Source organism: Panthera uncia, assembly GCF_023721935.1.
Source record: "Panthera uncia isolate 11264 chromosome A3 unlocalized genomic scaffold, Puncia_PCG_1.0 HiC_scaffold_11, whole genome shotgun sequence".
NCBI classification, from domain to species: Eukaryota; Metazoa; Chordata; class Mammalia; order Carnivora; family Felidae; genus Panthera; species Panthera uncia.
In genome coordinates this window covers 58,795,214-58,819,134 of record NW_026057578.1, presented here as the reverse complement: position 1 = coordinate 58,819,134, position 23,921 = coordinate 58,795,214, and the positions used below count along the sequence as shown (strand labels likewise).

The following is a 23,921-nucleotide window of genomic DNA, read 5'->3' as shown; positions in this document are numbered from 1 at the left end:
ACATGGTGTGCCACAATTACCTCTATTTGGTTGCAAAATATTTCCATCATTCCTAAATAAAACTCCTTGCCAGTTAGGCAGTATCTCTTCATTCCCCCGGATCCCCTCAGGCCCTGATAACCACCAATCTGCATCCTAAATTTATCTATTTTGGATATTTTGGGAGTGGAATCACAAAATATGTGACCTTTGGTGTCTGGCTTCTTTCACTTAGCATAATGTTTTGGCAATTCATCCAATACTTCATTCCTCTTTATGGCCAAATAATATTCCATTCTATGTATATACAACAGTTCATTTAGCCATTCATCCATTAATGGATATTTGGGCTGTTTTCACCTTTTGGCTATTGTGAATAGTGCTATGTACACACATGTGTATGTAGCTGTTTCGGTCCCTGTTTTCAGTCCTTTTGGGTATAGACCTACAAATGGAATTTGTAGGGTCATATGGTAATTCTATATGAAACTTTTTGAGGAGCTACCAAACTGTTTTTCAAAATGACTGAATCATTTTTCATTTTTACCAGCCATGTATGAGGGTTCTGGTTTCTTCACATCCTCACCAACACTTGTCATTTTCTTTTAATTTTTAGAAATTTTATCATAGCAATCTTAGTATGTGTGCTTTGATATATATATTTCCCTAACATTTTCATGTTTTTGTTAGACATCTTATATCTTCTTTGGAGAAATATCTATTTAAGTACTTTGCCCATTTTAAACTGGGTTGTTTGCCTTTTGTTGTTGAGTTGAAAGAGTTCTTTGTATATTCTGGATAATAGACTCTTATCAGACATATGATTTACAAATATTTCCTCCCATTCTGTCAGCTGTCTTTTCACTTTATTGGTAATGTCCTTTAATGCACAGTTTTTTTTTTCACTAGTTCCAAAACTCCAACAGTTTAATAACAAATGCTTCCTCACCCTCACCCCATCACATAATGCACAGAAGTTTTTAATTTTAATGAAGTTCAGTTTATTTAATTTTTGTTGTCATTGTTCATGCTTTTGGTGTCATATCTGAGAATCTGCTGCCAAATCCAAAGTCATAAATTTATCTATATGTTTCCTTCCATGAGGTTTATGGTTTTAGTTCATATTACTAGGATTTATTTATTAGGATTTATTATATTGCTGACTTTTAATCTAACCCACTTCCCTTTGATTCTCTACTCTCATCACCTTTCTGCAGATGAGGCCAGCATCCAGACCCCCAGGGACACTCCACTGAACAATTGTTATCAGTCTCATATTGGTGGACGGAAAGATTACTACAGATTTCCACTTACCTGAAACGGTGGAAAGTCAGTACTCCATAGTATTTTGAGTTTAGTTACTGTTTAGGTAAATAGTGATTGAATCTCATTTTATTTGCATTAAAGTGGAATACTAAATTTTGTTTTGGGAATTCACATCCTTCTTCCTTGCAAAATTCCCATTTAGTATGAAATATAAGGAGAGTTACGAAAGAATGAATTAATTGAGATGGTAGGAATGTAAAAGAATAAGCACAGCATATAAAATCCAGTGGAACTTCTTTATAATTTTAGTGCATGGGACAAAAACTGAGTGAAATGGAATTCACTTCTATTATATAGTTTAAAATATTTTACTAGAAGTTTGCTCCATGAATATGTTTGTCATGGGACAGGAGATGTCCTTTAATGTGACTTGTTGCATATTCAAACCCATGTGATGTTTTAAAAAGGAATCCACTGGAACAGTACAAAACCAGCCAGACTATTGGGTGGGGGCTGGGTGGGAAAGTCAGGAGCGGAAGGGATTCCCACTCTGCTAGGCTGACTGAATCACACACAGATGCTTTTAATATCAATGTTGGTAATAATGAGCTATTCATCTGCAGAAAAAGAAGCTCAACTTTTAACCTGAGATTCAGGTTTTGGAAACAGTGTATTAAAATGAAATACACTGCTGGTCCTGAACTGATGGGCTAAAGTATAATCCTCATAAATAAATGATTTGGCCTTACTTTGGATAGTTGGTACTAAGAAGATGTCCACAGTTAAATCCTTCAAATGGACTGGACTGGTATATTTTCCATCTTTTCTAATTAATTTAGAGTTTATATCTGAACATAAATTAATGTTAGCTTTGATATGTGAAAAGTACTTTGAGTTCTATGTAATCGACTCCTCTGAGCCATGGGTAGATTTTGACATACTGAAGGTGTCTTGTACTAGAGAGGTAAATACTCACTCACCATCAAATAGACAAACATGGTAACTGAGATAGTTTTCAGCATTAAGTTTATTCTTAAAAGAAAAAGTAGGAATTTTTGTAAGACTGTTTGCTGACACTCTTGGGAAATAGCTCATTTTATTTCTGGGTACACGTTAGATACCCTAAGCATCAGATGATGACTACAGACCATAGACTCTGAGCAGAGAACCAAAAATAAGCTCACAGATAACCTGAATTATAATTACATACCACAAGAGCATATATTTCAGAGATCATGAACTCTGAATTTTACCTAAAACATTTGTGTAATTAATGATGATTATTGTTTCTATTTTGTGTGGGTAGTGAAGAAAGGTAGAAAATGATTAAAGTAATTGGTAAGAAAAAATCACCACAAAAGTCTGCCCTTCTGGAAAGAAGGAAACTTCTGGAGATGCACAATAAAATAAAGGCTTTGTCCTAATATGCAATGTCATGTTCATAACTGAGGTCTTCTGGGTGGTGCACTGAACCAACAAATACTAGCTTGAAAATACTGGCTCTAATCCCAGTGTTTCTTGACCATGCCACTCTGTGGGTACGAATGATGTCCCATTGTCATCCTCACCGACATTGGGCTAGCATGTAGCCAGTTGGCTGGTGGAGGGTGTGAGTTACCTTATGAGCCTTCTCTCAAGATTAGGTCCCGAGGACACTGTCCTCATTTTGATTAGGTCTCTGCTGGCCAACAACAGGGCCTGTGGCTGCTGCTTCTTGAAGGAATCCTGCCCTGCCTAGGTAGCTGCAAAACCCTGCGGCTACCACAGAGTGTACAGATCCTTCATCCTTCACTAAGCCAGAGCCAGACTGGATTCAGAGTAGAGGGAAACAAAGCCCCTCCCTCCCAAAGGCCCAGGCACTTATATCCTTCCCATGTTATACTTCCTGCCACCCCACCCAGACACCCAGACACCCATACACCTATAGCTTCTGTCTCAAAGGCCTTCTCTCTCTCTCTACTCTTTCTCAAAGGCTCTTACTAAGTTTTCCATAAGTAGCTTAGGGAGTTGCTAACCCCATCTGTGCATTTTTATTTTAGACTCCTCTGGGAGTACTCTACAAGGGCTGCAAGGTTCTGTCAGGCACCTTAAGAGTTATAGAGTGAGTTCACCAAATCCCTGCCTATAGGGCCTGGGTGTCTGGTGAGTTAGTAGTGGAGATGATGTGTATACAAAATATTATAACCTAGGGCTGAAAGGGATGTCATGACTGCTCTGCAAGAGTGCTTCAAGCCTTTGCAGGCTTTCCTTGTCCTTGGGGATGCATGTCCTGCCATTTTCTGTTTTCTGCTTGGTAAACTTCATTCTTTCTTCAAGGCTCAGAATAAAAAAGCTCAAGAGTTACGTGCTCTTTGAAATCTTCCTGAATCTCAGAAGGACTTATCTGCTTTATGTTTTCACTTTACTGTGTCATACTGCCACTACAGAAATGATCTTTTCAACTATGACTCTTAAAAAAAAAAAAGACAAGTTCAGCTTTATTAAGGTACAAATTGCATGACATAAATTGCACATATTTGAAGTGTACAACTTGATAGTAAATATCATCAAAAGAATGCTACTATTATTACTGTCTTGACCCAAGGGTGGCTTTATCTTATTAAGGAGCATTTACTTACTTAAAGAAACAAACAAAAGTAATATCTATTCATTAAAGAAAATTCAGAAAAGGAGTAAAGTATTAAAAAAAAAAGTTGCCTGCAATCCTGTAACAGGACATTGCTAAGGTTAATTGAATGCTTCTGGTTTGCCAGTGTCATTCATCAAGTGTGCATCATTCTGACACTTGCACAAAGGGGAGAGCTTCTTCTGGTTACTTACAAGGGTATCTACAGATGGAATTTATTCTTCTCTGTCTCTGAGTCCTGAATTCCCAACATCTAAAGTATCATTTGGTATTGGGAATCCTAAACCTTCTTTACATGTGGTGTTTATCTGGAAAGTAAAGTTTGTATAAATCATTTTGCTGGAGATGGAAATAACCAAGCACCCTGGTATCTGAGAAAGCCCTTCAATGAAGCACTGTAATAAAGACTATATTTCATCAGATGTAACATGCCATCAAAACTGTAGGAGGCTACATTCCCTCATGTATTACTATGAAAGAAAATTACTGCCAAGTAATTGTAAGACATCATCAACTATAAAACAAATCCTGATTTTAGGGAACTTAAAATCTAAAAAAAATATCTACCTGAGATCAATAAAACACAGAAGTTCTTAAGCCATGTAGCTTAAGGAGGATCCTTATACTGTGAGATACTACTTAAAAATGGCTTTTGGGGACCATTTGAGGACTGCTCCACTCATATCTCTCCTTGCTTGTCTATCAATCAATCATTAGAATTATAAAAGGCAAGAAATAGAACTATATCTTCTCTTATTTTCAGACCCACACATAAAGCTAGTCACTACAGGAAAAAGAATTACCTGATTTGGGATCTCCCGTCACTCCCACCCATCACTTTCTTCTCATTCTTTTCAGTAAACTCAGAAGAGTTGAAATAATGTAATTTATAATTAATTTAAATGTTTGTTTCAAGGTAACTCTAAATATGGAGTTTTAGTCCAAACATGTTGTGGTAAACCTTAAAGCATGCTAGGAACCACAAGAGGGACAGAGAAAATGAACTTTGGAACTTTAAAGCCCTTTCCTTCATACTTGCTGGCTTCATTCTCCTTCAAGGGTACAAAAGAGCAATAGGATTATCATTTCTAAGATGATTCTAGAATCCTTATGTATAATGCTTTACACATTGATCAGTAAGAATAGTTCCAGACCATGTTTGAACCCACCAAAGTCAGCATCCATTGCCACAGATGTTTGTGAAATATCATTAAAATTTGCACATATGCCTTCTGAGAATGGAAAAGGTGCTACAACTTTAAGTCCTTTACTTGCATTTCAAAATTTAGGAGACTGCTACAGAAATGAAGAGAAAAGGGCAAATTAAATTTTTTTCCCTGGGTTTAAATACCTGATAATAGCAAACCGTTTTTTTTATTTTTTTTAATTTTTTTAACCGACTTCAATTACTTTTGAGATTTAAAGAATGAAACAAACATGTCTGGTAGTTTTTGTCTAGGGAACTATAACACCAAATTAAGTCTTCAGAGAACAGAAAAAATATATCCAAGTTCATTATCAATGGACTTTACTATACATTATGTCCTTCAATACCCAGACAAATTGGGGAAATTCTCAGAAGTATTTAGCTAATTAATTTAGTGGTACTGGTTACTCAATGCCCAGTTAAAAAGATTTTCTTCGTGAGGTCAAATCACCCCTTCAATCTTAATGAGGGCTTACCTTTGTTATTTATTAGTCATTTTGGAGATTTTGCCCCTCAAATTCCATAAATAATTCTTGCTCCTGCACACTAGCAATAGTGATAATCTCAAACATTAATAATCTAATTAATGAACTGCAAGCCCCAGTTGTCAAAATGCTAATTAGTTGAGATACAGGTTAAGAGAGATACACTGTGTGTGTGAAAATTAGCAACAGTCTTTGTAGTAGGCACAGTGGGCTCCTTCAAAGGAGCCTGTATCCTATTTCCTGGACCCTGTGAATATGCTGCTGCTTATGACAAAAGGAATTCACAGATATGATTAAATTAACAATTTTGAGATAGGAGATTATCCTGGGTTATCTAAGTAGACCCAATATAATTACAAGGGCCTTTATAATAGAGGGAAGGAGGAAAGAGAGTCAGAGAAGGAGATGTGACAAGGAAGTCAGAGGTCAGAATGATGAGGGCAATGAGCTAAGTCACAAGGGCAGCTTGTAGAAACTGAGAACGGCAAGAAAACAAAGTCTTGCTTAGAGCATTCAGAAGGAATGCAGTCCACCAACACCTTGATTTTAGCTCAGACTTCTGACTTCCAGAGTTGTAAGATCATAAATTTGTGTAGTCTTAAGTCACTAAGTTTGTGGTAATTTGTTAACAGCAGAAATAGGACACTAATCCAATCTTATTTCATCTGTACAAGATAAGTTAATAGTACTTATCATAAGCTTTTTGAAAGAGAAGTATTATTAAAATTATGCAATGTTCTTACACTTTGTAAAATGACTTATTCTTTCTTTCTCGGGCAAGGCAAAAAGATCTAGGGTAACATAACTCCACCAAAGTCCTATGAAAGTCCTAAATGACACACAATTAGTTTTTGTTTTGTTTTGTTTTGAGAGAGAGAGAGAGAGAGTGAGCCAGCACCCATGCAGGGGTTGAGAGGAGCAGAGAGAAAATCTTAAGCAGTCTCCAAGCCCAGCAGGAGCCTGGCACAGGGCTCAATCTAATGGACCATGAGATCATGACCTGAGCTGAAATCAAGAGTCAGATGTTTAACCAACTGAGCCACCCAGGCACCCCTAAATAACACACATTTTAAAATTTAAATTTGAAATTCTGTGCCCTAGCTGATATTTAATAAGTATCTTTTTGGGTAGAAGATAAGATTCTTATAACTTAATTTCTGCCTTGAAAAGTAATTTTTTTGTACTAATGAGATAAGGGCTCAATTTTACCATGGGAAGTAGGTTACTACTTAAACTTAACCATGTACATTCAACAAAACAAATTTCTACAATTCTTTTGGAAAAGTCACAACCAAATGTGCCTTGGTATGTGTGCTCAATTACACCAGAAATTGTACTTAAACCATGGATATGTTTAGGTAATAAAAATGCTTATTTGATTGTACTGTGGGTCAAGCTATTATTTTGGCAGGATTATATACAAAAATTATAAGGATTTTGCGTGGTATTTTGTGTGGGAGGATGCCACTGAGAAATTCTGAATGCAAGAGGGACATGCAGGTTCTGGTTACAGATGGTGACATAGGAAGATCTTGACCTTACCTCCTCCTGCAGACACACTGAGTCCACAGATATATATGGAATAAGTTTCTCTAAAAAAAAAAAAAAAACAAAAAACCTTGATCCTGGTCACAGGGGACTGTAATAATAGATGTCACCCAGAGAGCAGCTCATAGCCCTGTCTGATGCCCTGATTTCTGTGACTGCTGCCAGGGCACATCTCTACATTGCCTGGTTGGGGTGGCCAGTTGGGCTTAAACTCACAGGTTCCACAGGCTGTAACCAATGGAGAAGAGTTCAAAGGACACAGCAAGAAGCAACAGGCCTAGGAGCTCAGTCTTTCTGTGAAGGAGGCCTAGTAGCTAATGATCATGGCTATGGCCTCCAGGGCAGGCTACTAATTAAACATGCATCCAGGAGCTGACTGCAATCCTTTCCAGCTATTTCAGAGGGTGAAATAGCTTTGCACTCATCCTGACTGTGTTCTAGAATGCCATGTCTCTTGGAGGGGAGCTTCACGTGTGTTTGGTTACTGGTGTTTAGAGCAGATGCCCAGGGGATGCCTCTTGATCACCTGGATCTGGTGGCCTGAGGAGCTTGTGTTCCTGGGTCCCATAGGACTGTGGCAATCAGAGGAAGGTTCTCAGCAGGCTACCACATCCAGGGCACTGCACAGAGAGTAGACTGAGGCACAGCCTCTTGCCCCCAGTCTTTCTGTGAAGGAAGCCACTTTGTTTGTCTTGGAGCTCCAGACTGAGAGGCAGGCTTTTGGAATGACACATATTTCAGTGGCTTACGGAACTGCTGTCAAGGAACATATGCTGTGGAAACCATCTTTGCATTCTCCTTCTGGCTTGCCCTAGCTTGCTGGTATCTCCCAGAATACAGTCCCTTGGAGCCCAAATTTTTGCTTTTGCTGCCCAGGGAACACTTCCAGATTGCCTGGCTCTGGGGGTCAGGCAGTGCTTATGCCTGTGACCCCTCAGGATTGTATAAGTTTGCATCCTTTAAAAGCTGCTGCCTGAGGGTCTGGTTTGTAGTCAGCTTGAATCTAGGTGCTGTGATCCTTTCCTTTGGGACATTGACATGTTTTGGCACATCCTCAACTACTGGGGGCTGTTAAAAATATAATAGGCTCTTGGACAAGCACAGAGGTTTGAGAGATGACCAAGATCTGGGCAGGGCTGAATAAAAAGGTTCATTTGCTACATGGGGCCACTCCTTCAAGACTGGCTGAAGTGGTTGTTAGACCTACTATATAGAAACCAGCACAGAGAATCAAGCAAAATGAAGAGAGAGAGGAATGTGTTCCAAATGAAAGCAAAACTTCAGAAACAAAAACCTTAATGAAAGAGATAATTTATTTGATAAAAAGTTCGAAGAAATGGTCATAATAATGCTTACTGAACTGGTGAAGAGAATGGATGAACATAGTGAGAATTTCAACAAAGAGATGTAAAATATAAGAAGGTACAAAACAGAAGTCACAGAGGTGAAGAATGCAATGATGAACTGAAAAATACACGTAAGAAAGGACCAGTCTACTCAAAGACAAGGCAATGGAACTCACCAAACAAAGGAGCAAAAAGAGAAAAAAAAAAGGAATGAAATAAGATAGTTTAAGGGACATATAGGACAACAGACTAACATTTGCATTACAGGGCTCCCAGAAGGAAGAGAAAAAGAGAAACAGACAAAAAACTTATTTGAAGAAATAATGGCTGAAAATTTCCCTACCTTGGAGAAAGAAACAGAAATCCAGATCCAGGAATACCAGACAGTTCCAAAAAGATGAATCCAAAGAGACCCACACCAAGGCACATTAGGATTACAATGTCAAAAATTAAAGACAAAAAGAGAATATTAAAAGCAGTAAGAGCAGCAACTTGTTATACACAAGGGAACTCCCATAAGAGTTTCAGCACAAACTCTTCAGGTCAGAAGGGAGTGGCAGGATACATGTAAAGTACTGGAAGAAAAAAATCTTCTAACCAAGAATACTCGACCCAGCAAAGTTATCATTAAGAATTGAAGGAGAGGAGAGATCAAGAGTTTTCTAGACAAGGAAAAACTAAAGGAGTTCATCATACTAACCAGCCTTGCAAGAGATAATGCTGAAGGAACATCATGAAACTGAAAAGAAGTGGTCTAATTAATAACAAGAAAACATCTGAAAGAGTAAATCTTACTGGAAAAGTAAATATATAGTTAAGGTAGTGGATTAATTATTATAAAGGTAGAATGATGGTTAAAAGATAGAAGTGGTAAAAATAGCCATGATTACAATAATTAGTTAGGGGATACACAAGACAAAAACATGTGAAGTGTGACACCAAAACTAAAACATGGCAGGGAGAGAATAAAAATGTTCAGCTTTAATGTGATCAAAGTTAAGTTGTTATCAATTTAAAATAGACTGTTATGGATATAAATTGTTATATGTAAGCCTCATGGTAATCATAAAGCAAAAACCTATAGTAAATACAGAAAAGATACAGGAATACAAGCATACCACTAAAGAAAGTCATCACACCACCAAGGAAGAGAGCGAGAGAAGGAGAAAACAGAAAGGAACTACAAAAACAGCTAGGAAACAATTAACAAAATGACAGTATCAGTACTTACTTCAAATGTAAATGAATTAAATTCTCCAATCCAAAGACACAGAGTGGCTGAATGGATTAAAAAGCAAGACTCAAAAAAGTATTGTTGAGGCTACTGTGTGGAGAATAGGCTGTGTATTAGAGGCTAGGGTAAATGGTTGGAGAATTGTAAGAGTCCAAACTAGATGTGATCACGGCTCAGAACAAAGTGGTAGGTAGAGCAAGTATGGAAACAGGAAGACTAGGTAGGGAGTTATTGCAATAATTAATGCAAAAGGTGAGAGAGTGTAGACCGGAGGTAGCTGTGATGATAGGGGAAGGATTTAGATTCAAGATATATCTTCAAAGTAGAGTAGACATGATTTAATTATGGGTTGGATGTGTGGTACGAGAGAAAGAGGAGTCAAGGATGGTGTACTGAGTTGAATAGCATCCTCCAAAAGCTCATGTCCACTCAGAATCTGTACATTTGACTTCATGTGGATATAGGGTTCTCACAGGTAAAATCAAGGACACACTAGATTAGGGTGGGCCCTAAATCTAATGACTGCAGTCCTTATAACAGAAGGGAGATTGAGACATAGACACACAGAGAGGGAAGACAGCCATGTGACTGTAGAGGCAGAAATGAAAGTGATGTAGCTACAAGCCAAAGAATATGGCAGACTTCTGACAGTCATCAGAAGCTGGGAAGAGGCAAGGAAGGATTCTTCCCTAGAACCTTCAGAATGAGCAAGGCCCTACTGACACCTGATTTCACACTTTCAGCCTCCAGAACTCTGAGGAAATAAATTTCTTTTACTTTAAGCCGCTCACTTTGTGTATTTTGCTACAGGTGTCTTAGAAAACAAATACAGATGACTCTAAGGTATTTGGCTTGAGCCAGCTGCAAAAATGGAGAAATCACTTACTGAGAAGCACTGGGATCAAAGGTTTGTGGGGGGGGGGGGGATTGAGAGCTCAGTTTTTAATATATCAAGCTTAAGCTATTTGTTAGGTATCCAAGCGAAGATGTTGTGTAAGTTCGTACAAATACAAGTACGGAGTTTGGGGCACGGAGAAAGGTCTAGAGAAATAAATTTACAAGTATACGCTTGGCATGGAGAGTATTTAAAGCAAGAGGCCTAGACGATATTATTGAAGGAACGATCAAACAAAGAGAAGTGTAAGGATTGAAGCTAAGTGCAGAAAAGGACTATCAGAGACTTTAGGTCAAGTCTGGACTAAAAACCTGCTAAAAAATACACTCTAGCAAAACAATAAGCAAATGTTAAAAAAAAAAGACTTGAGACACAAGAAACAATGACCAATTAAGGACCAATTAAGGAGCTAACAAATAATTGTTAAGGTGTAATGCTGGAAAATGGTTCTAATAATGACAATTTGAAATACGGTAATCTCAAACTGAGAAATGATGGTGAGGGAAGACCAAACTAAAATTAATTGTTTTATATTTGGGGGTAGAATATGGATATAAGTTAATTGTAGGTGTTGATAAAAATAAGTTTAAATAGGTTAATGTATTAAACATTAAAAGGCAATTACTAGAAACACAGGATATTATGTATATGTTCGAAAACCCTAAAGGAGGAAAAAAAAGGAACAAAGAAAGATTAACCGAAGAAGAGGTAGAAAATTTGAAAAAGCCAATAGGCATACAAGAAAATGAAAATATAATTCGAGATCTACTTTTAAAAGAAAATTATGTACAGTATGTCTTACGGTTGAGTTACTTCACGCCTTTAAGGAGGGGGAAACTGGCATGTTATTTAAACTGTCCCAGAATACAGAAAAAGGTAGAAAGCTAAAGAATTCATTACAGAAGGCAGTTATATTCCTGATGTCAAAACTGAACAAACATACACAAAAAGATAACTAGACCAAGATCACTTATGAACACAGGAGTAAAATTCCTAAATTAAATATTGGCATATTGAATCCAAGAGTGTATCAAATGAACAATACACCATAGTCAAGGAAACTAATAATAGGGATATACAGGTGATTAAAAAAATTAGAGAATCTATTAATGTAATTTTCTATATTAGCAGATTAAAGAAAAAAAATTATGAACATCTCAATAAATACTGAATAAATTTCAACTTAATTCAAACTTGTTCTATTCATATATACTCTGGAAAACAGATCAGCAATTGCTAGGGATTGGGGTACAGGAGGTGTTGACTAGAGAGTATCAAGGGGGAGTTTTGGGTGGCGATAAAACACTTCTGTACCTTGAGTGTGGTGGTCTCAAGAGCATACGTGTTTTTCAAAACCTGCAGGATACTAAAAAAGAGTAAATTTGCTACTTGCGAATTGTACCTTAAGTTTTAAACATGAAAAAAAAATTAAATGTTCAGAAAGCTAGAAATAGAAGGAAGCTACCTCAGCTGGACCTATAATACGCAATTCTTATACTCACTGTTAACAATTATACTCAACGATTAGAATAATCCTTATTAATGTCATGAATATGACAAAAAAATGTATAGACTCCAGCCGACACAATAAGAAGGATAAAATGGAACGCATTTGTTATTTGCAAAACTCTTAACAGCTTTTTATTTCATGTAAAGCCCCAAATCTTTTAGTGGCCCTACTGTCCCAGCATAATGTGACTGCATTTACCTCACTGTGTCACTTACTGTTCCTTGCCTGGGTTGCTCTGCCCTGACCCCAGTGGCCCTGTGGTCCCTCCAGCATGCAGGCACTTTCACTTCCATCTGCCCAGAACTCCCTTCCTCGACTTGTCTGTGTGACTCACTCCTTCTCTTCCTTCAGCTCAAGTGTCACCTCCTTAGGATGGTCTTTCTTAAGCTCTCTATTTAATATTCATCCACCCCCATTCACCATCAGCATCCATTATCTTCCTTTCACTATACATCATAATCTAACATGTTATGTATTTTACTGCTACATATTCTGTTTCTCCCCACTTGGAAAATATAAGTCTACCAAAAAAAAAAATCTAGCAGAATGAAAAGGAGTTCAGTAAACAGATATATATATATATATATATAATCCAGTAGCATTCCGTTTCAATTCTCTTGAATAGATACCCAGGAGTGGAATTGCTGGATCATATGATAACCTGATGTTAAACTTTTGAGGAGCTGTTAAAGTGTCTTTCAAAGAGGCTGCTTCTTTTTAGATCCTACCAGCAATTGATAACAGAGTTCCAGTTTCTCAATACTCTTGCCAACACTGATTATTGTTTGTTTGCCTTTGATTTTAGCCATTTAATAGGCTCTTAATTTTTTTTATTTTTTATTTATTTTTAAGAGTGAGAGAGACAGAGTGTGAGCAGGGGAGGGGCAGAGAGAGAGGGAGACACAGAATCCGAAGCAGGCTCCAAGCTCTGAGCTGTTAGCACAGAGCCTGTGAGATCATGACGGGAGCCGAAGCTGGATGCTCAACTGACTGAGCCACCCAGGTGTCCCGTAGCTCTTAGTTTTTTTTAATGTTTTATTTATTTTTGAGACAGAGAGAGAGAAAGAGAGAGAGCGAGAGCAAGCAGGACAGGGGCAGAGAGAGGGGGACAGAGGATCTAAATTGGGCTCTGCGCTGACAGCAGCGACCCTGATGTGGGGCTTGAACTTGCAAACTGCGAAATCATGATATGAGCCAAAGTCAGACAGTCAACCAACTGAGCCACCAAGATGCCCCTGATTTTAGCCATTTAAGTAGACACGAAAGAGTATCTCCCATGGTTCTGATTTGTATCTCTAATGATTAACAGTAGCAATAGTGTCTTTTCATATACTTAATCAGGCATTTGTAGATCTTCTTGGGAGAAATGGCTATTTAAATCCTTTGCCCATTCTTAAAATGAGTTATCTTTTTATTGGTGGGTTGTAAGAGTTCTTTATATATTGTGTCACTACCTGTTTCAGTAAATAAAATTTTATTTGAACATAGCCACATTCATTCATTTAGGTATTGTCTGCAAAGCCTAAACTGTTTACAATGTTATCCTTTACAGAAAAAGCTTGTCAACCTCTGATTTAAAAATAAGTTATTGGGAAAGAATTAAAGAAATATACTGAAAAACAAAAACAAAAACAAATGGACATTCCTGAAACAAATTCAATTGTTGACATAGGTGACATTTCAAACCAGTGGTGGGGGTAGGGGGACATGGACTAATTAGTTGATAGTGTAACAATGATTTCCTAACCACTGAAAAGAAGAAAGCTAGAATCCTATGTTATACCATCCACAAACCTTTTTTAAAATCCAAAAATGAAACTATAAAAAATGAGAATAAAATAGAGAACACTGTTAGAATGTTGGAGCAGGAAATAATTTTTTTCTGACATAAAAATTAAACACTTTACTAGTATAAAATGTACATAAATAAGGTTGTAAGAAAATAGTTGCATCATATATAACAGACAAATGAATAAGATATAAGGAGTTCCTATAAATCATTTTTCAAAATTGGTAATGGATACAAATGGGCAATTTGTAAAGGAAAAACGGTCAATGCTCAAACTCCAAAGTAATTGGAGAAATGCAAATTAAAACAATGGGATATCAGTTTTTCACCCACACTACAGACACAATGATATAAAACCAGATAATGTTAAACGTTGGCAAGATGCATAAAAAAGTACTATTGAAACATAGTCAAAGCTAAATATGGTTTCTCATGTTTCCAGCACCCAATTCCTATTCTAGATATCTGTACTAGAGATATTTAATAAGAGATATACAAGAGACATTACAAAAAATGTTGGTTGTGCTAGTGCTTGTGATAACAACAAATCATAAGCAATTTCAATATCCATCAAAAGGAGCTTGACCAAATAAACTACAGTTCATATGACAAAAGATTGTGCTGCTATTAAATAATGAAGAACATTTCCATGTATTTACTTGGAAAGATCTCCAAATACACTTTGTTAGGGAAATGAAAGTCAGCTCTTAGAATGGAATTTACCACTGTGATAATTATAATGAAATGTTATTTTAATAATTCACTGTAAAAAGTTGCAATGTTGGTATTTAGCAATGATATGCATTCAAGGTATCTGAAAAACTCTTAGAAGAAATGTTTGTAGAACTATACCACTTAAGAGTTTTTTAAAACTGCATATGCACATATATGTATATAATGCACAGCGAAGATGGCTAAAAGGGTATACACCAAACTCTTGAGAGTAAACTCTGGGTAGGGAAATAAAATCTGGATGAGGGTATTGGACTCTTTTATATTTTGCTTCTACTTGCATAATTTTATATTTATGAATATGTAGTTAAGTGTTAGTTGTATGGTGAAGAATAGAACATAAAACCTATTAGACTCACATGTAATTTAAATAGATATATTGTGGCTGATTTTTTGAGTGTGTGCTTGTCCTTAGAAAATATGGAAATTTGTCTTTTAAAGTCCTAGAAAATATTTTAAGGTTTATAAAAGATCCCCAAGAGCAATGATATACTACATGTCTTCAATTCTAAGACATTGATTTTAAGATACATCATCAATTTAATAATAGCTTTTCAGGAGAAAAAAAAGACACAATCACACTGAATGTATAAAATGATTGTAAGATGCATTTCAATTTCACAAATGTTTTTAGATAAAATGACAATTATAATATGCATCACATTTTGCAGAAAGTATGGAAGTCAAAGCTTAATTTTCTCCTTTTGATGAATAAATACATGCTTGCAAATTGTTGAAAATCAAAGCCATATGCCTCTGGCAGGAATATTTACAGAGGAAAAAACAACCAAGGGAAAATCCACTATCCACTAAAAATCTCTGTGTGAGTAAAGCATATTCCTCCTGAGTGTTGCAAGATCTCACCTTATTTGGAAATGGAAATTTGCTTGGTTCCACTTTGCCAGGTGCTTGAACAGCAGAAAGTGGTGGGAGCCAGGTCATCTCCTAAAGAGAGGGAAAAAACACAGCTTTGTAATACAGAGATTATTTAAAGTCAGTAGCATATAAAACAGCTATATGAGCCTGCCTTAATACATGGAAGGGACAGGAATGAACAAGAGATGAATAAAGAATGAAAGGGATTTTTTTAAAAAAGGATGTGAGACCCACTTTCATGATTTCTTTTCCTAATTTTACCAATTCTTGGTTCCATGGCTATCCCCATGCTCCCTTTATATCTTAAAAAGATCTGCAAGGCTGTCCTATTTTTTACTTCATTTAAGCTCCTGAGTAAAGGGACAACCCAGTAGTAAAAGCTCTATGGAAAATGCTGTACAAAGGGGGCTGCTTCTCTTGGACTTGATCCCACAAAATTTCACAGGGTGTTTCTGAAGGAATGTACAAAGTACTTCTGACTTTAGGGTCATTATTAGAGGACTTTTTTATTTTGTTCAAAACTAATATTAGTATGAGTTTTCAATAAGCCCCACATATCACTTTGGTCTTCATAAAAATTTCCTTCATGGAGAAGTAAAAAAACATATCACATGTATGAAATAGAGAGAGAAGTAAGTATCTTGCCATTTTTATAACACAGTATTAAGAATACAACTTCAGCTCAATGCACAGTCCTCTGTGGTATGTGTTTTGACACACATGTACACTGCACTGTGTGAGAGAGAACGGTTGTTTATTCACTTATAGTTTTCTCCTCCAGTTCCACCTCCTGGAAGGGATCTGCAGTCACTAAGTGATTGTACAATTAAATTCAATCAATTTCTGATCACCAGGACACTTACTCGGTGTTTACAAGTAGGGTTTTAACCCGTTTTGTTTTTTTTTTTTCCTTCCACCTTCAAACCCAAGCAAGCATAGAAACAGTAGTTGATCTGTTTTAAGCAAAGTGAGAAATTCTTTTTAGTTGAAGACATTTTCTCACCTCGCTTGGGAAAAAGGGATTCTGTCAGGTTTTTCAAGTCAAAGACATTCTTAAGGATGGTCTTGTGCGTTTTTGTTTTGTTTTGTTTTGTTTTGTTAACTCTCCTCCTTCAATACCTTAGATAGTGCAGACCTACACTGGGAGCAGACAGAGTCAAACCCACCCGGGGAAGTATTTATTGACCTTATTAACATCTCTCACCCACCCTAACACCTGTTCTGTAGATGGGTTAAGCTCATATGCATTTGAGATGTCCCTTCTCCATTGTGCTGTTACCAAGGTGTTTCCAGTGGAAAGCAAAGGAAGATCCAGTGACCCTCTATGTCCCTCTCTCCTCTTAACTCTGCTCCCCAAGTCTTGGCCAGTTCTATCCTGTATCTATCCATGTTGTCTCTTTTGAGGTTGTTATGCAGGAATACTGAGTTAGTGTCAAGGAACAGAGTGGGTGCTCAGTATATTTTTGGATGAAGGCCAAATTGGGACAGTATCTCTGCAATATCTCTACCATACTAATCACACCTTCACTACTTTTAACCTGAATTACTTTAATAGCTTCTTCACTGGTTCTTTCTTTTGCTATTATTAATCCTTCTGCTACACTCCTGCCAACTTAATTTTTCTAGACTACAGATCCAGATGAAGAGCTTCACTCCTCCAAAATTTTCACATCCCACTATATACATAACAATATGATGACGACCATGGCCACAATGACTCCTGTTGTGCTTTACAGTTTTCACAGTATTTCCACACAAGATTTTAAATTTACACTCAACCTTTAATTATTACTAATTATTATTACATCCATATTGCTCAAAGAGATTAACTGATTTGCCCAAGTTCACTCAATTCATAAATGCCACAGCTGAAATTTGCACATATATCTCATACCTCCAGCCCACTATTTGTCTTTCACTTCACTGCATTTGCTCTTAAAGACCTCATCCTAGTATTCAAGACCTTCTACAACAAAGTCTGTTTTCCGCCTTGTGCCTTTTTATTAATCTACACGCACAGTACGTATAAGAAAAACTATATCTCTGTTTTCATTGACACTATACTTTTGTGTGTGAATGTCCTGCCCTCATATGCACTTTGGATTTCTATCCATCCACTAAGGCTTATCTTAAACATCATCTATGTCTTGAGGCCTTTGCTGATTCCCCTTCCATTCCAAGATGATACGACGGTTCCCTTCTCATGCTCCTCCAAAAGTATTTGTTTTTCTCTCTCGTAGTACCTGTTAGATTCTTTTTTGTCTTACAGTTTTATGAGTACATACCTCAATCTGCACACAACCATTTCTCCCTCTTTCCCCTCCCATTCCTTCCTCCAAAGTAGAACAGAAATCATACTTAGGAATCTCAATATGTTTCAATAACATTCAGATCTATTAAACATAATCCTGTAAAGAAGGACTGAAAATTTCTTCAGAGAGGGATACTGCCAACATGTCTTTGTGTAGACTGAAGCACATTATAAATACTAAACACTCAAAATTAACTCACTGAATTGAACTGAACACCCATATTTCAATGCAAAACTGCTCACTAACTTTATTTTAATTCTAACTATTTCTATGTAATTTTTCTACCTAATGAGTTCTGCTAAATATATGAAGGAATGATAAACGGGTTGCTTAAAACATTTAGATCTTTAGAATTTCCAAAAAAAATAAGAATTTTTTACACAAACTATTTAAATATATACTTTAAAAATCAATGTGCGATGATTTTTTAAAAGATTGATCATTTATTATGTAAAAATTCTCCATTAGGGTTAGATGGGAAAATTAAGAACAAATAGATTATTCCTATTTCCTCTTCTGTCACACTAGCTCAGTGAGCTTAGGTAAGTGACATCTTGAGTAAATTGTAGTGATTTTAAAACCACAGACTTAGGAATCAATCAAATCTCAGCTTGTAGTATTTTAGAACCAGAGGAAATAGAGATGTTAACAATCTCATGGTTTAATCATGAAGATTAAATGAGATAATACATATAAGGAGCATAGCATGTTCCTTTATGTTTAGTCACTCAATAAAAGACAGTACTGATTAACATCAAACTGAGTTTCAGAATTCTGGGTCTCTAAACTGAGAAACAGAATTTCTCTCTGAGCTTTAGATATTGGGATACTGAGATGAGAGAATACATGGGAAAGTGTTTTGATAAAAGAATGAAGTATTATGCAAATGTAACCTGCAATTAAGCTAGCAATTATTAACACAAACTATAGAGTACTAAAACAGAAAGTTATTTAAAGCAATTACCATGATTCCTAAGAAAGAATCATAATAATGATTCTTTACACTGTCCCTAAGTTTTCTCATGGGAACAGAGCCTTGACATAATAATAATGAGATTTTTTTTTAAGCGTTTAATTTATACCTGTTTCTAGTAGTTTAAAATGTAAACAAAGGTAAGATTTTTGATAACTTCTAAAATTTCACTTAGTTTGTCTCACAAAATATTCTTCACAGGAAAAGATTCCTACCCATTGCAAGGTCATCAATCCCATGCCACTGTGCCCATTGTCCCCCACCCCCACTCATGCTCTTGACTTCCTCTCCTCAACCATCCCATCATCACAGTGGCTATCCTATAGCCACTTCCTGGATCACAGAAGTAATGTAAGGCCAATTACTCCAGAGTTTAGGTAGTTGCTTTCTGAACTTCTAATGTCCCTTGCCACTTCTTTGTCTGCCTTCCTTCCTTTTTGATTTTCTTGCCACTTAGGAATGAGGTCACACCCTATTCCTCAACACTGAGAGGGCCTCAGTTTTGAGCTTAGGTTCCTTAGCCAACTGGTAGGATTAAGAATAAGACATATCTGTCTTAACACAGCCTCACTAGTCCCATCTCTCCAAGCAGATGTCTAGTTACCCAAAGGATATATTTCAGGGTGTCTTCTTATTTCTTATATAGGCTTAAAATGCCAAGTCTCTTTATAGTAAATACACTCACTTTTCTGCTAAATGAAGTAACAGATGGTTCAATGATAACGGTATAGAATACTGCATTTCATTAACTGTCCAACTTTTTTTTTCTATCCTCCTTATACTGGTTTTCTGAAGGCCATGGGGCATACAGGCCAGTGTCCATTTTCACATCTATTTTACTGTAAGATTGACCTTGAGTCCCAAGAGTCCAGAGCTTAAAGGTGAGCAGACTTTCATGTGCTCATTTTGCACAACCCTCTCCCTCCATGCAGCTCCCCACTTACTCTGGTGTCACCTTCATCAGCCTGTCCTAGGACAAATGGTCAGAGGCTTAGGGCATCCATTCATTAAGCAGTGTAGCTCTTTGTTATTCAAGGCAGTTGAATTTGAGCCTGAAATCTTAGTGTTCAAAATATACAGTATAAAGATCCGCAAAGTATAGTTAGTTTGCAAACAGAGGAAACCAGAAAATTTTTGAACAACATTTAAATTTCCCTATTAAAATCAGCAAATAGAGAAATACTTTCCCTGGTCTCTCTCCTTGCCTACTGTCTCCCCACTACAATCTATCCTGATCACTGTCACCCAAGTGTTTTATTTAAAATAGTTACTATGCTACACTTGCTCAAAAGCTTCCAGTGACTCTGGTCCAAGCATTCAAGATGCTCTGTCATATGGTGCCATCAAGAAACACTGCAGTGTTACTGCTTGTTACTTTTCTGTACGGTCCTCCCCACAAGCCAGATGGGTTTACTTCTTGTCCTGCCCTAGGTTTTCCTATCTTGACATTTTTTTGCTTTTCCTTTCATGTTTTTCCAACTTCACTTATCTCTTCATTCTTTCTCATCCCTCGTCTCTTTATGAAGGTCACTGACCAGCGTGATCCTTAGCGAGAGCCACACGCTCCACCTCTCCATTACTGTGATCTGTGTCCCCTACTTAACATTTCCATGCTACCTGGGGCTGTGACTTTACCTTTCATGTGTTACCACTATCAGATTATGAATTTATAACCCTTGTTAGATTAGAGTAAAACCTCGGTTTATGGGCATAATTCATTCCAAAAATATGCTTGTAATCCAAATCATTTGTACATCAAAGCGAATTTCAAGAACCGGTGGCTCAGTTGTGACCATGTGATGTTTGGCATCACATACACATATTGCAAGACATCGCTCATTTATCAAGTTAAAATTTACTAGAAATGTTCACTCATCTTGTGGAACACTCCCAGAACACATTACTCACAGTCCAAGGTTTTCCTGTATAACCTGTTTGAGGGAAGGGATTATGTCTTTTAAACTCTCTTATAGCTCTCTGGAGGCCTAGCACAATGGATAAAGTAATAGGAATTCATTTAATTTCCCTGGGATTCTCTTTTCTCTCCTTCTAGAATGATAGCACCAATAAACTATACTTGTCCTACCAAACACATATGATGGTTGCCAGGATTGAGAGCGACTGAATATCTTCTTTCTCTTTCAGCAATGTTTCAACATCTGCTGCCAACTCAGAGGTCTGCTAAAATGGGGTGTCTACCTCCACAGGCCTGGCAGATGACCATAGCTAACTCCAGCATTCTTTGTGCTCAGAAACTCACTCTTCTCAAAATAAAACACTGGTTTAATTCCATCACTTGGGAACAAAAATACAAACTGCCAAAGTCGACTTTTATGTATGGCGGTGGCTGCTGCAGATCAGAGCACTATTTTGTTTTCAGTTTCACACAAATTATTTGTGTTATGACACTCTTATCAGATAAGTGCTTCCAACAACAGAAAAGTGTAATAAAAATTACATATCCTTTAAATGCGGGTAGCTAACAAGAGTACTGTATCTGGTGAAGGGAAACACTCTGGAAGGCCCATACCTGGGATTCAGAGCAGCAGCTCTTGAGTAAGAAAAACTGGGGGAAACACACAAATCCTTCCCTAATGGGGCTAGAGAGTATATTCTAATTGTCAATCCATCCTTGGACTTTAAATAGACTTCAAGGTCAAACTCGAAGGCTGGGCAGATTTTGGCTCTGAACAAGCAGGCTAAAGTTTTACCCTAAATCAACAAAAATTCAAGAACATCCTCATTTTGTTACTATAGTAAAAGACCTATGGTATGAAAAATAATAGTAAATATAATGTATTCATGTCCATTAAGAATAACAACAATCATTATCTTGACGGAAACACTACTCATGGAAACCTTTTAGAAAAATAGTAGCTGCTGAAAAAGAAAAGTACTTTCTTCTATTTTTTTACAGTACAGCTTAGGCTGCTAAAATTATAACTAAGCAAATAACCAATAAAACTGTATAATTGTAGCATTACCAAAAATCATAGTGAAATCTTGTTTCTTCATATTGAAAACCCAGGAATATGTTCAATTTGGACTAAAACTGGCCTGAGAAGGGGATTCCCAGGAGCTGTATTTTCTAGTCTTATACATGTCTCCTGGAGAGAAGAATCTCAGATTTGGAACACCAACTAATCTAAGCCAGAGCCTTTTAATTTAAGGCTATCCCCATGTTCTCAATGAGGTTAATCATCAATGGATAAAATGGAGGATGAACCACATAGGTCAAGATTAATAGCATCAATTTGAGAAGCAGTTTTCAATTCAGCTTTCACAGATTGAGAAAGACAAGGAGAACATCTGTGTTAGAAAACAGTATGACCCTATGGGCCTATGCGGGGAAGGCAAGCACTGGGGACTGAAAAATACAAAAGCCTTCAACCTGGAAATTTCAAGGGTGTCTTAGGTGGGTGCATCACACTTGCTCCTTGGGCCATCAGATTTTCAGTTCTCTGATACCACACTGTGTCTGGCCTTTCATTATTTCCTTCACATGTAAAGAGTGTGATTTCTTGTAAGGAAATCCATCCTGTGCACTAGAGACCCACGTCTCAGCTCCCTGACTTCAGCATCCCTGTAAACCCTGGACTCTCCAATAAGGATTAGAGGATAGCTTAAGGATAAGAGCACTGACTGAAGTCAAAATACAGCTGCCACTCCAAAAATTTATTTCATGCTAGATCCCTTCATTTTAGACTTTTCTGAAGATTTCTTGTTCTAGATGCAGTTTTGTTGTTTTCCAGTTTCTTTGGGGGCAGGAAGATGGATGTGACTTGTTTTATTGTCTTGTCCCTCTGTGTTAAGAGCATTGTTTTACCTATTTCCCAGGGACTTTCTGGAAAAATAAGAACCATACAATTCCATAATTCATTTTTAGATTCACCTGGCTTTCAACATTCATTTTTTTCCTTCGGGCTTAAAAATATTATAATTTCTATTCTTTAATTGTGGGTTGTTTCTAGAACTAAACATTGTGTTAAAATGTTAAAAGTAGTAAAATCACTTTGGGTTCTTGGAATTTAAAGAGGGTTTTGATGTTGAGTGTACAGCTGTAGGAACTTAATGACTCTTGTTAAACCCAGGTGACAACTTCACCCCAGAGTTCCTGCTGCAACATTCACCCCAGAGTCTGCTGCAACAGACACCTGCTAGTTTCCTGCACTCTTAAAAACCTTGTCCTCCTGTTGAGAAGCATTAATTGGTGTAATTTTAAAAGATGCTTTCAAAAAAAAAAAATAAAGCATTCAGCGGGGCAGTAGGAGGATTTCCCACATTCTGAATATGGGACTGGTATTTTCCTGTACCATTTCTTTTTTGAAAAAATTTTTAATGTTTATTTATTTTTGAGAGAGAGACAGACAGAGTGAGAGTGGGTGAGGGGCAGATAAAGAGGGAGACACAGAATCTGAAACAGGCTCCAGGCTCTGAGCTGTCAGCATAGAGCCCAATGTGGGGCTTGAAACCACAAACTGTGAAGTCATGACCTGAGCTGAAGTTGGGACATTCAAACGACTGAGCCACCCAGGTGCCCCTTTCCTGTATCAATTCTAAGAATAAGTCATATTAAGTCTAGGTTTATGAGAAATGAACCAAATTCCTAACCAGCTCATAAGAAAGGTCATGTTATTAATGGTGCCACTGTCACCTTACTTCTGCTCTACATAACACCTTTTTTGTGACAGCACAAACAACCAGAAATTAGCCCTCCTACTAGATGTATAGATTGTAATTAATCCTAGAACTAGCTGTGGTTTGCAATAATCAAACTGCTCTTTCATACGTATCTAAGGGTAAAGAAGGTATTATTTGGGACAGAGAGGAAGACCGTGGAGGCCAGGAGGGGGAAGAGGGTGATAATTACATTCTTGGCCATGTTTTCCTCTTACTTATGTTCCTGAACCCCCTTCCACAGACAGATAATCATAAAAGTGCATTCGCCAAAACCCATCTCTCAATTATAGAGAAGTGGAATGGCAGAACAGGTTTGGAGTCAGCATCTGAGAAACCACGTGTCATCTTGTCCCTGCCGTGAACCAGCAGAATGACCTTGGGCAAGTTTGCTTTTCTGATTATTGATGTCCTCATCTGTAAATTGGTGTTAATAACCCTATCTTGTAGGATTACTAAAAGGGTT

General features: G+C 37.1%; 1 protein-coding gene across 6 annotated transcripts in view; it reads right to left on the bottom strand.

Annotated features, from left to right (window-relative positions):
- Positions 1-23,921, bottom strand: part of AFF3 (ALF transcription elongation factor 3) — a 565,834-nt gene that overhangs the window by 183,131 nt on the left and 358,782 nt on the right. For all 6 annotated transcript variants that reach the window (XM_049650171.1, XM_049650172.1, XM_049650173.1 and 3 more), the window contains one exon: positions 15,482-15,562. In XM_049650171.1, coding sequence (XP_049506128.1) covers positions 15,482-15,562 — 81 coding nt within the window. The remainder of the gene's footprint in view (positions 1-15,481; positions 15,563-23,921) is intronic.